The 13,784-nt window shown below is 44.8% G+C and overlaps 1 protein-coding gene across 1 annotated transcript in view; it reads left to right on the forward strand.

Annotated features, from left to right (window-relative positions):
• Window positions 1-13,784, forward strand: part of Lmtk2 (lemur tyrosine kinase 2) — a 114,375-nt gene that overhangs the window by 49,968 nt on the left and 50,623 nt on the right. The window contains exon 2 of the mRNA XM_013023402.1: window positions 9,387-9,511. Coding sequence (XP_012878856.1) covers window positions 9,387-9,511 — 125 coding nt within the window. The remainder of the gene's footprint in view (window positions 1-9,386; window positions 9,512-13,784) is intronic.

Below are 13,784 nucleotides of genomic sequence, written 5' to 3' on the forward strand. Positions count from 1 at the left end.
CACGGTCTCTCCTGCCCGGGCTGGCTTTGAACCGCGATCCTCAGATCTCAGCCTCCTGAGTAGCTAGGATTACAGGCGTGAGCCACCACCAGCGCCCGGCTCTGTGAGATTCTTAACTCCACTTAACTAGCAAGAAGCTGGAGGTGGAGTGGTGGCTCAAGTAGGTTTGGGTTTTTTTTTTTTTGTCAGTCGTGGGGCTTGAACTCGGCCTGGGCACTGTCCCTGCACTCTTCAGCTCAAGGTGAGCACTCTACCACTTGAGCCACAGCGCCACTTCTGGTTTTCTGGTGGTTTTTGGAGATGAGAATTTCACGGACTTTATTGCCTGGGCTGAATTTAATCTGCAGTCCTCAGATCTCAGCCTCCTGAGAAGTTAGGATTACAGGTATGAGTCACTAGCACCCAGCTACGGTGGCTCAAATAGTAAAGCACCAACCTTGAGTGAAAAGGCTAAGGAACAAAACCGAGGCTCTGAGTTGAAGCCCCAGTACTGGTACCAAAAACAAAGGATATTTGGGCCAAGAGCAGATTGTGAGGTGGCTATCAAAAAAGCCAGGTCAGAGCCCCAGGAGGAGCAAGACTGCTGGTACCTTCATCGTGGACTTGCAGCACCCAGGTCTGGGAAGTGTGACTTCTGTTGTTGAAGTTCCCAGGCCATAGTGTTTTGTTTCTCAAGTCCTAGAGAACTCATACAGTGCTCAGAGTAAAACGAAGGTAGAGTCAGGTTTTTGTGTCAAGGAAGATTCTCGTTTTGTTCATTTTTCTTATCAGACAAATGTGGCAGTGGAAGTACAGGACCCTGGCTAAGCAGCAAGGGCTAAGTGGTATGTGTATGTTTTTTAAAAACAATTTTTTTTTTACTGAGATTAGGTGATTACATAAATTTCACATATTTCACAGTGTTGTGGAATATTGATACTTAGTTAAAGTTACAAACACATTTTAACCTTCGCAAGGCACATTGTCATTATTGTGGTCTATAAAGGTTTGTGAATTCTATGAGCTTTTACAATACAGCTATTTCTTCCACATCAGGTGATATTTACATTTCTTTCCTTTTGTTTAGTGTAAGCTGTTCCCTCTTTCCCTCTCATTCCCTCCCTTCCATCTCTGCCTTTGAGTTGCTTAGTTCATTTTCCTCAATGTCCAGTGCAGCTGATGGGACCCTCTGTTGATATTTTCCTGTCTCCCTCTGATTTTGTGTCCTTCTAGCTTCCCTCAGATGCGTACATATATATATACCATATATGTGGTCAAGAACATGGAGTCATTTAGCAATGATACAATAAAATGAGTGGAAGTCCTTTGCTTCTCAAGTCATATCCCCTTGCATTTTGGCTTTAGCATCCACATATCAGGGACACCATGTCTAAGCAGTGTCTTTTAAGCAGCACAGGCTCAGTGGTAAGGTGCTGTTTTGGAGAAAGTGATATGTGTGTGTGTAAATACCCAGTACCCTAGGGGCAAAAAAACAAGTGCTAAGCAGAAGTTGCAAAATAGATGAATAATGCTTGTGGGACTCTGGGGGACCTGGAGAATAAGCAATGAGGACCTGAATACAGCTCATGTCAATGGAAAATTCTCACAAATAAGAGTGTGAAATTATTGAAGGAGTACATACAGCATGTAGCATACTATCTGTTTGACCCTGACTAACTAACCAGTGGGTTAGTTAGGGGTTGGCCTCTTTTTTGCTCACTTTACTGTCTTTTCTCTCACTCTTTTACCCTGGCCTAGGCTCTGGGGAGGCAGTGGTGATCTTGGAAGCCTGGTCCCTGATCCCATTTAATTCTGGAGGGGGTAGGGAGCTGCAGGTAACTGGGGGGGGGGTCTAAAAGTCAAGGGCTTTGAAGTAAGACTTCAGGGGTTGCTCTCCATAGTGGGAAGGTTAAAGCACTGTGAGGTGTCTGGGTGGTGGTGTCAGTGGTAGTTTCCTGCTGGGGCAGAATGCCAGTCTGATGTGGAAGAAGAACTGGTAGTGGTCTGTCTAGATCTTAGAGGAAGGTCCAGGCTGCAGAGGTAACAAAGCCCTAGGATTCAGGACATGCATTCCAGTACTAAGACTTGAACTTAGGACCTGGGCATTGTCCCTGAGCTTTTTCCTTCATGGTTAATGCTCTACCACTTGAGCCACAGTTTCACTTCTGGCTTTGTAGTGGTTAATTGGAGATAAGAGTCTCACAGACTTTCTTACCCAGGCTGGCTTCAAACTGCAATCCTCAGACCTCAGCCTGCTGAGTAATTAGGAACCAGTCTTGCTCACACCTTGTACTTGGGCTGTGACCTTCAGTATGGCACTGAACCCTGTCCCTGTTCAATCAGCCCAGGCCAATACTTCCTTGCTGCCCCTACTGCTGACTTGGAGTATCAAGAGCCAGTAAAAACATAGATTCTTTAGTTGTTATATTTGACCTTTTTCCATTTATACTTATTTAATGGATGAAAAATACTTATTTAAACACATATACAAAACTAGACATATTCAACACATAGAGAGTCAATTTCCATACATCTTTCACCTCACCTGATCTCTGCCTCCAACCCATTCCTGCTGCCTCTGCTATTCTGAAGTGAGTTTTAGTCGTTACCACTGAAAGATAAGAAGTAAGCTTGAAAATGTAAGCGCATTATGCTACCATTCCTGAGAAGTGGATGTGATCAGCTATTCAGTTAGACTTTGTACTGCCTCAGATGTCACAATTCTTAGTTTTGAGCCATGAATCACATAACAGCCACACAGCATGTTTGTTGGCAGGTCTGTCCTTAACATCCATTAGTGTTTTTCTCCCCAAGGATCTTGTCAGCCTGTGCTACACCCCTGTAGTGATGATAAACGTGTTCCTCTGTGCTGTTTCCAGTGCACTGGTATGGGGAATAGAGCAGTACTAGTTCATAGGTGACAGGTTTTCCATCAGTGACATACAGTGTTTTACTGACCAATTTCACATCTTAAAATAATACTCTTTTGGTATTTTCTTATATTTTCTTTATATATATATTTTTTCTTATAAATTATCCAGCCTCAGATACTTTGCTGTAGGAATGGGAAACAGACTTACACAGTACCCACACTGATACCACTATACAGAGAGCAGTGTTTGGTTGTTTTCTAAAGTAGTTGTGTAGCTCTGTTGCCTAAAGCTTGGATCTTGAAATCAGCAAGTCACTGTAAAGAACCAAGGCTTTGTGGGGGAAATCATCTGAAATCAAAAAATCTAAAAGGTGAGGAAGGAAATGACATAGCCTGTGTGTGCTAGGAACCTGGAAAAGGGCTCAGGGGTAGACCTCTGCAGAGGTGAGCAGCATGAATTATCAGGCTGGATGGAAACACGGTAGGTACTTCAGCCTATCAGTTCATAAAGTAACGAACTGCTAATTAACTGCTACTGATGGAGAGCCATGAGCCAGCTCCATTTTTGGAACAGCTGGCAAAGGAGAGATTCAGTATGTACCCTGCTTTCCCCTGGTGCTGGAGCTGCTGGTTTAACCAAATAGTAAATAGGAGGGTTTTCTCTTTATGGAAGTAATTTAGCTAGAAAGCAAAGGGACAGTGGAAGTGGAGTGTAGTACCATGTGAGTCTGGATGTATCTGTACCATCGTCATTTCTTTCTCTCTGGGGACCATTTATAAAGGTTTATATTTCACTCCAAATGGACTCAGGCAAGTCATTTAATTGGTGGGTGTTGAGGTCCCATTTGAGGTTCTTGGCATCATGATCAGATAATTGGGTTCAATTTATAATGGCTGGATTAGTAGGTAGTGCTGACCTACCATGAGTCATTACTGGGAAGCTGCCTTCCCCAAATTACCTATCTCTGAAGCAGGTAATAGGTACCTACCGACCTCGTAGACTTTCTCAGGTTTTCTGCTTATTAAGTCAAGTGCTGGATAGCTATTAAAATGCTTTGAAAACTCGTGGAATGTACTGTGGAGATGTCAGGTGTTTTTAAACAGTGTCTTGGGGAAGCGTACTGTGTACCCTAAACCTCTAATTATCCTCCCCCTCCGTATGCTGTCAGGATTGCTGTCTGAATATATGGTGACACATCTGCCACTGTTTTCTGGAGTGGGTCACTGATTTGGCATGTGCATTCCTGGGTGCTCTAGATAGGAATAATGCTGAGGGAACTCCCTCTGTCTTCCTCATGCCTTAGCGATGGCCACCAACTACTTTCCACAGTTGGTTTCTAGTTTGACCATGTGAGCCTGGGAATTTTAGTTGTGGTTCTTTGCTTCTAGGATTTACTTCCTCTGTGGTTTGTATAAACCAACCTTACTTTCCTGCTTCTAGTTTCACTTCCTGGTTTCACAGACATTTTCCTTCACTGGTGTCATTTAAAGCACATGCTTTGGACTTTCAGAATAATAAATAGTTTTGATTTGATGAATAAAAATATGACTATTCCATTTCCATTATTACCATCATGTATTTGAGGCTGCCGTGCTCAAGTATTTTTTCCTCTATTGGTGGTCTTGGAGCTTGAACTTGGGGCCTCGTACTTGTTAGGCAGGTACTCTACCACCAGGCTGAGCCATCCTCCCTTTATTTCTTTAATTATCATACAGTTGTTAAACAAGGAGGTTTCCTTGTGAGATTCCATACATGTACACAGTGTACTTGGAACAAATGTATATACATACAGACAGACAGACAGACATATGTAACAACCTTTGATCTTCACCCCTTGATGTCCCCCGTACCATTGATCCCCTTTAGACAGTGCCCTTCCTGTCCCATTTCCATTACATTATCACCATCATTTTAGTCTGTCCTCCACAAATCAGTATTTGGCTTTTTTGTATGTGTGTGTGCTGATCTGGGGCTTGAACTCAGAACCTGTACTAGGGCCTGTCCCTGACACAGCTCTTTTGCTCTACCACTTGAACCACAACTGCAGTTCTGGCTTTTTTTGGTGGTTAATTGGAAATAAGTCTCATAGACTTCCCTGCCCAATCACATCCTCAGATCACAGCTACGTGAGGAGTTAGTATTACCAGTGCTCTGCAATATTGGACTCTTTGAGCTTGACTTAACTGGCACAACATAATGGTCAACATAATGGTCTCCAGTTCCATTATTTTCCTACATATAACATAATAGCATTTTTAAATGATTAATATTCCATTGTGTGATATATACATATTATATTTTCCTTATCATTCATCAGCTATTAGACATCTCACTGATTTCAGTTTTTTTTTTACCATTCCCTTGATGCCCAGGCTGGTGTATGCTAGTTGTCCTGTTTGTGCACCTCTCCAAGACCAGCCATTGGGTGAGGTGGAGTCTTCTGATTTTTGTTGTTGTTGTTATTTATTTTTTTGGCTGACCTCAAACAAGATCTAAAGTCTGCCTCCCAAGTAGTTGGCACTCCTGGGCTTGATCCACCACACCCAGCCTCCTGTGGTGTTTTCTGAGTCTTGCTTACCTGGTTGTTGAGCCTTGAGGTTGCATTGAGGAAAGCTGTAGGAGGAGAGAAGCCTGGGTGCCCTCTCCCCTCTGCCTCCCGCAGAGTCCTAGTCAGGAAATATGGGAGGGAGGGAAGCAGAGTGTGGCTGAAGTTAATAGTTTTAGCCTGGGTATGCTTCCATGCCTGTCTAATCACTTGTAGTAGACAACTTGATGAATTGGTTCTTGAGCTGACCTTCTGGCAGACTTAATCCAATTTGAAAGAAAAAGAGTAAAAAAAGGCAAAAAAGAGTAAAAAAGAAAGGTGAAAAAGGTGTCCGGGGAGGGGGGAGTTAGGTGGAGAGGAGATGGGAAGGGGAAACAAAGGAGGAGGCAACAATGCTTGATAAGAAATGTACTCCTGGGCTGGGATGTAGCTCAGTGGCAAAGTGCTTGCCTAGCAAGTGCAACCTCCTGGGTTCGATCCCAGTACCAAAAAAGAAAAGACAAAAAAAAATACAGTTAAAAAAACCCAAACAAAAGAAATGTACTAATTAGCTTGGTACTCGTGGCTCACGCCTGTAATCCTAGCTACTCAGGAGGCTGAGATCTGAGGATTGAAGTTCAAAGCCAGCCTGGGCAGGAAAGTCTGTGAAACTCTTATCTCCAATAAACCACCAGAAAACTGGAAGTGGCGCTATAGCTCAAGTGGTAGAACGCTAGCTTTGAGCTAAAGAGCTGAGCAGCAGCACTCAGGCCCAGAGCTCAAGCCCCACAACCTACCAAAAAAGAAAGAAAGAAAGAAAGAAATGTACTCATTACCTTGCTCATGTAATTGTAACCCCTCTGTACAGTATTTTCACAATAAAAAAAAGTTGAAAAAATTAATATCAGTTTGGAGAAGGGCCCCAGAAGCCCAAACTTCCATAATTATTAGCCTTGGGTTCAAAGTACAGCATGTTTGTTAGTGTGCAAAGTTAATTTAATCACATGGAGGCAGAAGCATCACGTCAAGGGAGGGGTAGGCACGTGTACATGCTCTCCAAGCTCACTTTCAGCACTGTGGAGCTGGTTCAGTTACTACAGGGGTTGGGACAGTCAAATAAAATAATATTGTATTCTGTCATTTTAGCTGCTGTTGATTTTAAGTTAGGTTCTCACTTTTGTATTATTTCAAAAAGAAATGCTTTCTGGCAAACCATTTGGATTCAGATGTGATAAACATGAAATTAAAAGATGTTAAAATAGGAAGTGGCACTGTGGCTGAAGCAGTAGAGTACTCACCTTGAGCTGAAGAGCACAGGGACAGCACCTAAGCCCAGAGTTCAAGCCCCACGACTGACAAAAAAAAGAACAAACACAAGAAAAAACAAAAGATGTTAAAATAAAGTAGAGAAACTGGGCATGGTAGTGCATACCTGTAAACCCAGCACTTGGGAAGGCTGAGGCAGAAGATCCTGATTTGGCTTAGATAATAAGACTCTGTCTTAAATAAATAAAAGTGATGGATGGATAGATCTTAAAGTACAGTGTGGAGGATGTAAAAGCGCTATGTAATCCCCAGGAGTCATGTTTAATCTCATGTGAGCCTGAGGAGTGAGGCAGAGTTATTAAAGATCAATACCACTGGGAAGGCACTGCCAGCCCCCTGGAGGAAGAGAGGAAGGCATCTCTGTGTCCTCATTCATAAAAATTGGGCTCCCATGATGTTTACCATGTGTGCAAGTGTGTCTGCTTAGGAAATTCTTGCTTTTTATTGATTTTTCTCCTGATTGCTTTAGAGAAGACCACAATAAATGTGGGATACCCTGTCCTAGACATGTTGATATAGAACTTGCAGATCTCTTTAGCCATCCTTGGATAAGCCCTGTGCTGAAGCAGTTAGCTGCTAGCCTTGCTTTCACCAATAAACTTTTTAAGTCTGTGAAAAGAGCTTAGGTCCTGTTTGCACACTGTAGGCTTCTGTGACTCACTATATTCATTTGTATAGCTTCACTTTAGAAAAGTGGCATGTCATTATTAGCCTGTCACTTTCTATGCAGTCCACCATTTAACTGCCTGTGGATTACATTTTTTAGGACATGTTCATTTCTTTTGTGCGTGTTATGTATGTGCTGGTCCTAGAGCTTTAACTCTGAGCCTGGACACTCTCCCTGAGCTTTTTGTGCTCCACTACTTGAGCCACAGCTCCACTTTCATTCTTTTGGTGATTAATTATTAGAGATAGGAGATATGCATCTCATAGACTTTCCTGCCTGGGCTGGCTTCGAATCCTGATCCTCAGATCTCAGTCTCCTGAGTAGCTAAGATTACAGGCATGAGGCACTAGAACCCTGCTGGAAACATTTCTTAGTAAAACTCCAGCAGTGGGGACTTAGTTGTGTACCCTAACGAAGAACAGGATCAGAATTACCTTAGTGGAATGATGTCTTCTAGAGAATTAAATTCTTAATAAGCAATAAGGTGTGCTGGGTGCCAGTTCAAGACCCTGAATTCAAGCCCTAATACTGGCACAAAAGAACAAAATAAAACAGTGAACCTTAAGGAGAAGCAGGATATCTGCGTAGCCTCCAAGTATTTCCCCAGCCTCTGAGTATCAAGTTCATTCTGGTGGTGTTTTGGACATAGGTCTATAAGCTCTTCAGCAGCACTCTGCCTAGGGTTGGTCTTCTCATAGCACAGTCTGTGAAGAGAACCTCAATAGGGACTTTATGGTGGCAAAACTGCCATCATATGCATCCTGTAGTCAAAGTTCCCTTGCCTTTCACGGGATGCAGGGCAGGCCTCTGTGTGGTTCTAGGTTCTCCCAGATACGTTGTAATCTCACTGTAATCTCACCAGATTGAGGTGCGCCAGACAAAAGCTGTCCAATGTTCTTCAGAAAGGCCAAATTTGGTTAGGAAACAAAAGGCTGGCTAACTGGAGACTGGAGGGCATGTGAGTGTTCAGGTCTGGATTGAACCCTGGAAATGGGAAAGGACATCTTTGGAGAAAAGGGAAATCTGTACACAGTCAGAACCCCAGGGCCGTGCCCATGTTACTGTCCTTGTTTTGAGAAATATGCCATGTAGATGTAAACTGTGGACATTAATGGAAGCTGGGTGAAGGGTATGTCAGGACATTTTACTGGACTTCTCTTAAATCTAAGCTTGCTTCAAAACAAAAATGAAGCCCAGTGCTGGTGACTCACACCTGTAATCCAAGCTACTCAGGAGGCTAAGAACTGAGCACTGTAGATCAAAGCCAGCAAGGGCAGGAAAGTCTCTGTGAGACTCTTATTTCCAGTTAACCACAGAAAAGTCAAGTGATCTGGCAGTTCCAGAAGAAGATTAAGGAAAAAAAATAGGTGCCAGATGCTGGTAGTTCACACCTATAATCCTAGGTACTCAAGAGGCTGAGATATGGCTATGGGAAAGGCCAACAAACTACTCAGAAGCAACAGAAGTAGAGCTGTGGCTCAAGTGTAGAGTGCTAGCCTTTGAGCAAAAGAAGCTCAGGGACAGTGCCCAGGCCCTGACGTCAAGCCCCAAGACCAGCAAAAAAAAAATGGAGGAGTTGGGAAGGTGACTCAGCGGTAGAGTGCTTGCCTTGCATGCATGAGGCCCTGGGTTCAATTCCTCAGCACCACATAAGCAGAAAAAGCCTGAAGTGGCTCTGTGGCTCAAGTGGTTGAGCACTAGGCCTTGAGCTGAAGAGCTGAGGGACAGCACCCAGGCCCAGAGTTCAGGCCGATGACCGACAGAAAAAAAAAAAAAAAAGAAGTGGAAATGGAGCTGTAGTTCAAGTGATAAAATACTAGTCTTGAGCATAAAAGCTCAGGGACAGCACCTAGGCCCTGAGTTCAAGCCCCAGGCTCTCCTCCCCCACCACACACAAAAGTAGAGTAGTTAAGCATTGTTTTATTTACCCCTAGTCCCAGTGATCTGGAGAAATTCTAGTGGCTCAGTCATTAAAGCTGATTCTGCAATGACATGTTATGATACTCTTTCTCTGCAGGGGAGGCATCTGCTGTGGAAGTGCCCTCATCATTGGTCATCCTGTCTGTGTGCAGCTTCGTGATCCTAATAGTGTTGATTGCAACCTGCATTTCCTGCTGCAAGGACCCCGAGATCGATTTTAAGGTGAGCCCAAAGGGCAGAAACATTGACAGTCATCTTGTGATGTGTATCAGTAGAATGACTGCATATCCCATGTGCTGGGAGGAGGGAAGGGCTGGCAGGTTGTTCTGTGGACCAGGTACAACATGTTTTCTGCCTATTAGTACTAAATGTCCTGGTTGTGCAGTTTGTGTCACAGCTTCCTCAGCCCTCCACTCTTGTCATTGTAGACCTCCACCAGTGATAACACGACAAATGGCCATGCATGGCCTTGTGCCCAGTGAGGCTTGATTTACAAAATGGGCTGTTTGGATTTGGCCTACTGGCTGCACTTGGCTGGCCCTGACTGAGAGCTCTTTCAGTGTAGGCACTTACCTGTGCCTGCCAGTCTTAAGATTTTCCTAAGTGAGGGAGGAATAGAGCATGGTGAGTGTTTACTTGCTTTAGGGCCACTAAGAGCAAGCTGCTGTTTTGTTTTTTTGCTGATCCTGGGGCTTGAACTCAGGGCCTGGGCACTGTCCCTGAGCTTCTTTCACACAAGGCTAGTACTCTACCACTTGAGCCATATCACCACTTCTGGCTTTTTCTGTTTATGTGGTACTGAGGAATCGAACCCAGGGCTTCGTGCCTGCTAGGCAAGTACTCTACCACTAAGCCACATCCCTGGCCTGGTGTTTCTCCCCACCCCCCCTTTTTAACCTATAGGCTAATGAATTTAAGACTGTTAGCTTACTGAGGCAAAAGGATGCCCTATGTTTTTTACATGAAGAAGAGTGAGAACCTCAAGTTCACTTCAAAACCTTGAGTCCTTAGAGGGAGAAGAGTGCTGCCAGGAGTAGAACCCATCCTCAGGAAGGGAGAAGAGAGATGAGGCACTGTGGCAGCATGCTGGGGTCCTGGCAAGGCAGCTGCGAGCTTCTGCACTGGAGCTTGCTGTGTGTCTGCATGTGTTAGCACACTGCAAACACTGGTTAAAAAGGGAGTACGTGGGATGTGAGGAGGAAGGAGTGTGTGCATGTAGAAAAACTGGTCTTTAATGAGGATCCCATTGGCTGTACCTGAGGGCAATTGGTTCCCCTTAGAAAGTTTTCCTGTCAGAACAATCGCCAATACTTCCTTCTCTTGCTTGTTTTATGTATGTGCGTGTATGTGTACACATATGCGTGTGCGTGTGTGTGTATGTGCCAGAACTGGAGTTGAAACTCAAGGTCTTTAGCTCTTTCCTACTAGCTTTTTCAAATAAAGCTGATATTCTGCCACTTAAGCCACACCTCCACTTCAAGCTTTTTACTGAAGAGTCTCTCCAGTTTGTCTCATCTCAGCCTCCTGAATAGCTAGGATTACAGATGTGAGCCACCAGCCCCTGACTGTTTTTGTTTTTTTATTTGGTGGCACTGGGGTTTAAACGTGGCCTCACACTTGCCAGGCAAAAACGTGTGTGTGTGTCTGTATGTCTGTGTATCTGTGTATCTGTGCTCGTGTGCACACACACATGTACTGGTCCTAAGAGCTTGAATTCAGGGCTGTGCACTGTCCTTGAGCTTTTCTTGTTGGTCAAGGCTAGTGTTCTACCACTTTAAGCCACAGCACACTTCCTGGTTGTCTGGTAGTTAACTGGAGATAAGAATCTCATGGACTTTACTGGCTGTATTCGCTTCAAACCCCAAACCTATAGATCTCAGCCTCCTGAGTAGCTAGAATTACAGGCAGGAGCCATCATCACCCAGCTTAGGGAGATGCTCTTAACACTGAGTCAATCTGCCAGCCCCTTTGGTGTTGGTTATTTTCAAGATAGTGTCTTACTTTATGTCCTAGACCATAATCCTCCCATTTGTGCTTCCCACGTTGCTGGGATAACCGGTCCCTGCCCCTGTACCTAGCTATTGGTCAAGATGGAATCTTTTGGACTGTTTTTTGTTTTTGTTTTAACTCAAACTAGTATCAGACCATGATCCTTTAGTCTCTACCTTCTGATTAGCTAGATTATAGGTATGAGTCACCATGTCTGACCAAAGACCTTTTTTTTGGTTGGTTGTGGGGCTTGAACTCTGGGCTTGGGCACTAGCCCTCAACTCTTCAGCTCAAGGCAAGCGCTCTACTGCTTGAGCCACAGTGCTACTTCTGGTTTTCTAGTGGTTTTATTGGAGATAAGAGTCTCATGGACTTTCCTTGCCTGGCTGACTTTGAACCGTGATCCTCAGATATCAGCCTCCTGAGTAGCTAGGATTACAGGCGTGAGCCACCCGTGCCCGGCCAAAGACTTTCTTTTAACCGGGTTGGTAGACCTGATTTCTAGAGCTTCTGCCAGTATTGTGAGCATTATTCACCTGGAGGCTGATGGCAGCTCAGGGAGTTGTGCACTTCTCTGAGGCAGACACAGACACAGAGGGTGGGAACAGTGTGGGATTCAGGAAAAGCCAGTCCAGATCACTGTGGGCACCAGAGGGAGGCAGCCCCATCCCTGTGGACCTCTGTGCTGTGACATGTCTATGGATACTTCTGTGAGAATTTGGTGACCAGCGTACCAGGAGCACAGGTGTGGGTAGGGAATCTGTGTCCTGGTGCTCCATGTTGCCCAAGAGATTGCATGGAAATCTGGCTATTTTGGGACAGAGATAAGTCTGGTCTGTGTTGATGGGGAAGCTGGCCTCTTCTCCTGTTTCATGACACCTCAGACTGCCTTAGATTGTTGTCATTTGTTTGAATGTTGGTGTTGAATAAGGGAGTCGATTGTGACAAAGCTTCCAGGCCAGGAGGGCATGTTGTCCTGCCCACCCATACCAGCCACGCAGGGCCCCAGGGGTAGAGCCTTCTCCTTGCCCTGGCACCTGTGACTCGACCTCAGACTTAGAGCTCTGCAGTTGTGGAGCTGAGTGTGGCCTCAGAGCAGCTTAGATCAGGAAGCTCCAGCCATGCCTGTCTAGGCATCTCAGTGGCCTCTTGTATGATAGTGACACTGAACAGCCTAGTTGAGCCTCGCTCATTGTTACTATGTTCCCTGTGATGGCATATAAGAAATAACAGATGAGATTAGATGCCTTAGCATCTCTGGAAGCATCTGCAGCTACTGGTACGCCATGCTACCACACATAGCCTCTTTCTGTTGAGATGGAGTCTCAGGGACTTTTCTGCCCCATCTGGCCTGGAGCCATCATCCTCCCAGTCTAAGCCTCCCACCTAGATTGGGATGACAGCCATGTGCCTCGCTACCCCCACCCCCAGCCACCTATTGGTTAAAAGGGGTCTCTCAAATGCTCCTGCCAGGGCTGATCTTGAACCAAGATCCTTTAGTTTTTAGCTTCCCAAGTAGCTAGGATTACAGGTGTCAGCCACTGGCACCCAGCTTGGACATAGTTCTTTGAACCAGAGAGCCTTTAGGAATACCTGAAAGAAAAATTGAACAATTTCTTCTGTCCAGAAGTCACATCCCAGATGGGAGTTACCATACTTCTTTTTCTTAATTACCCATGCAAATGGCAATAATGTCCTCCAGTACATTCACGAGCACGTGACAGATGCATGTCTTCTCACATGCATGTAGAAACAACATGGTCAGAGAAATCTGCTGGTATAACTTGTAGTTCTTCCTGTACGGGGTGGGGACTGAGGGAGGGTGCTAGGAAAGCTGGAGGAAAGGAAGGATGTTGTCAAAGCATCAGATACTGTGCATTGATCAGTTCTCAGCTCTGGATAGGTACTTGTAATTATCTGAATGAAGGAATGACTTGATCATATTCAGGAAAAAGGATAGGAAGGGTTGGGGAGCTCTTTTCCCAACAACAGTCATTTAAAAGATTCCCACAGCCTCATTGGCACATCTTCAGTCTTAAACTTATCTGTCAAAAGTAAGCGTTCTTGTATGCTAATTACACTTCTTGGTATGCCTCACAGCTTATACTGACCTCTGTGGTTCAGTTCTTGATGATTTTCTGCCCTACTTAATAGTTTTTCCATTGTTACTCTTTACACAGAAATAGGACTCATTTAAAAATAGCTTTTGAAGCAGGCTCTGGTGGCTCACACCTGCAATCCTAGCCACTCAGGAGGCTGAGATCTGAGGAGCACAGTTCAAAGCCAGCCCAGACAGGGAAGGCCATGAGACTCTTATCTCCAACAAACTACTCAGAAAAAGTCGGAAGTGACACTGTGGCTCAAGTGCTAATGCGTCAGCCTTGAGCAAAAGCAGCTCAGGGAGAGTCCCCAAGAGCCTGAGTTCAAGCTCCAGGACACACTCACACACCAAGGACTAGAGATAGTCAGGTGGTAGAGCACCAGCCTTGTACACACACACACACAC

The sequence above is a fragment of the Dipodomys ordii genome, unplaced genomic scaffold (genome assembly GCF_000151885.1).
Source record: "Dipodomys ordii isolate 6190 unplaced genomic scaffold, Dord_2.0 Scaffold68, whole genome shotgun sequence".
Classification (NCBI taxonomy): Eukaryota; Metazoa; Chordata; class Mammalia; order Rodentia; family Heteromyidae; genus Dipodomys; species Dipodomys ordii.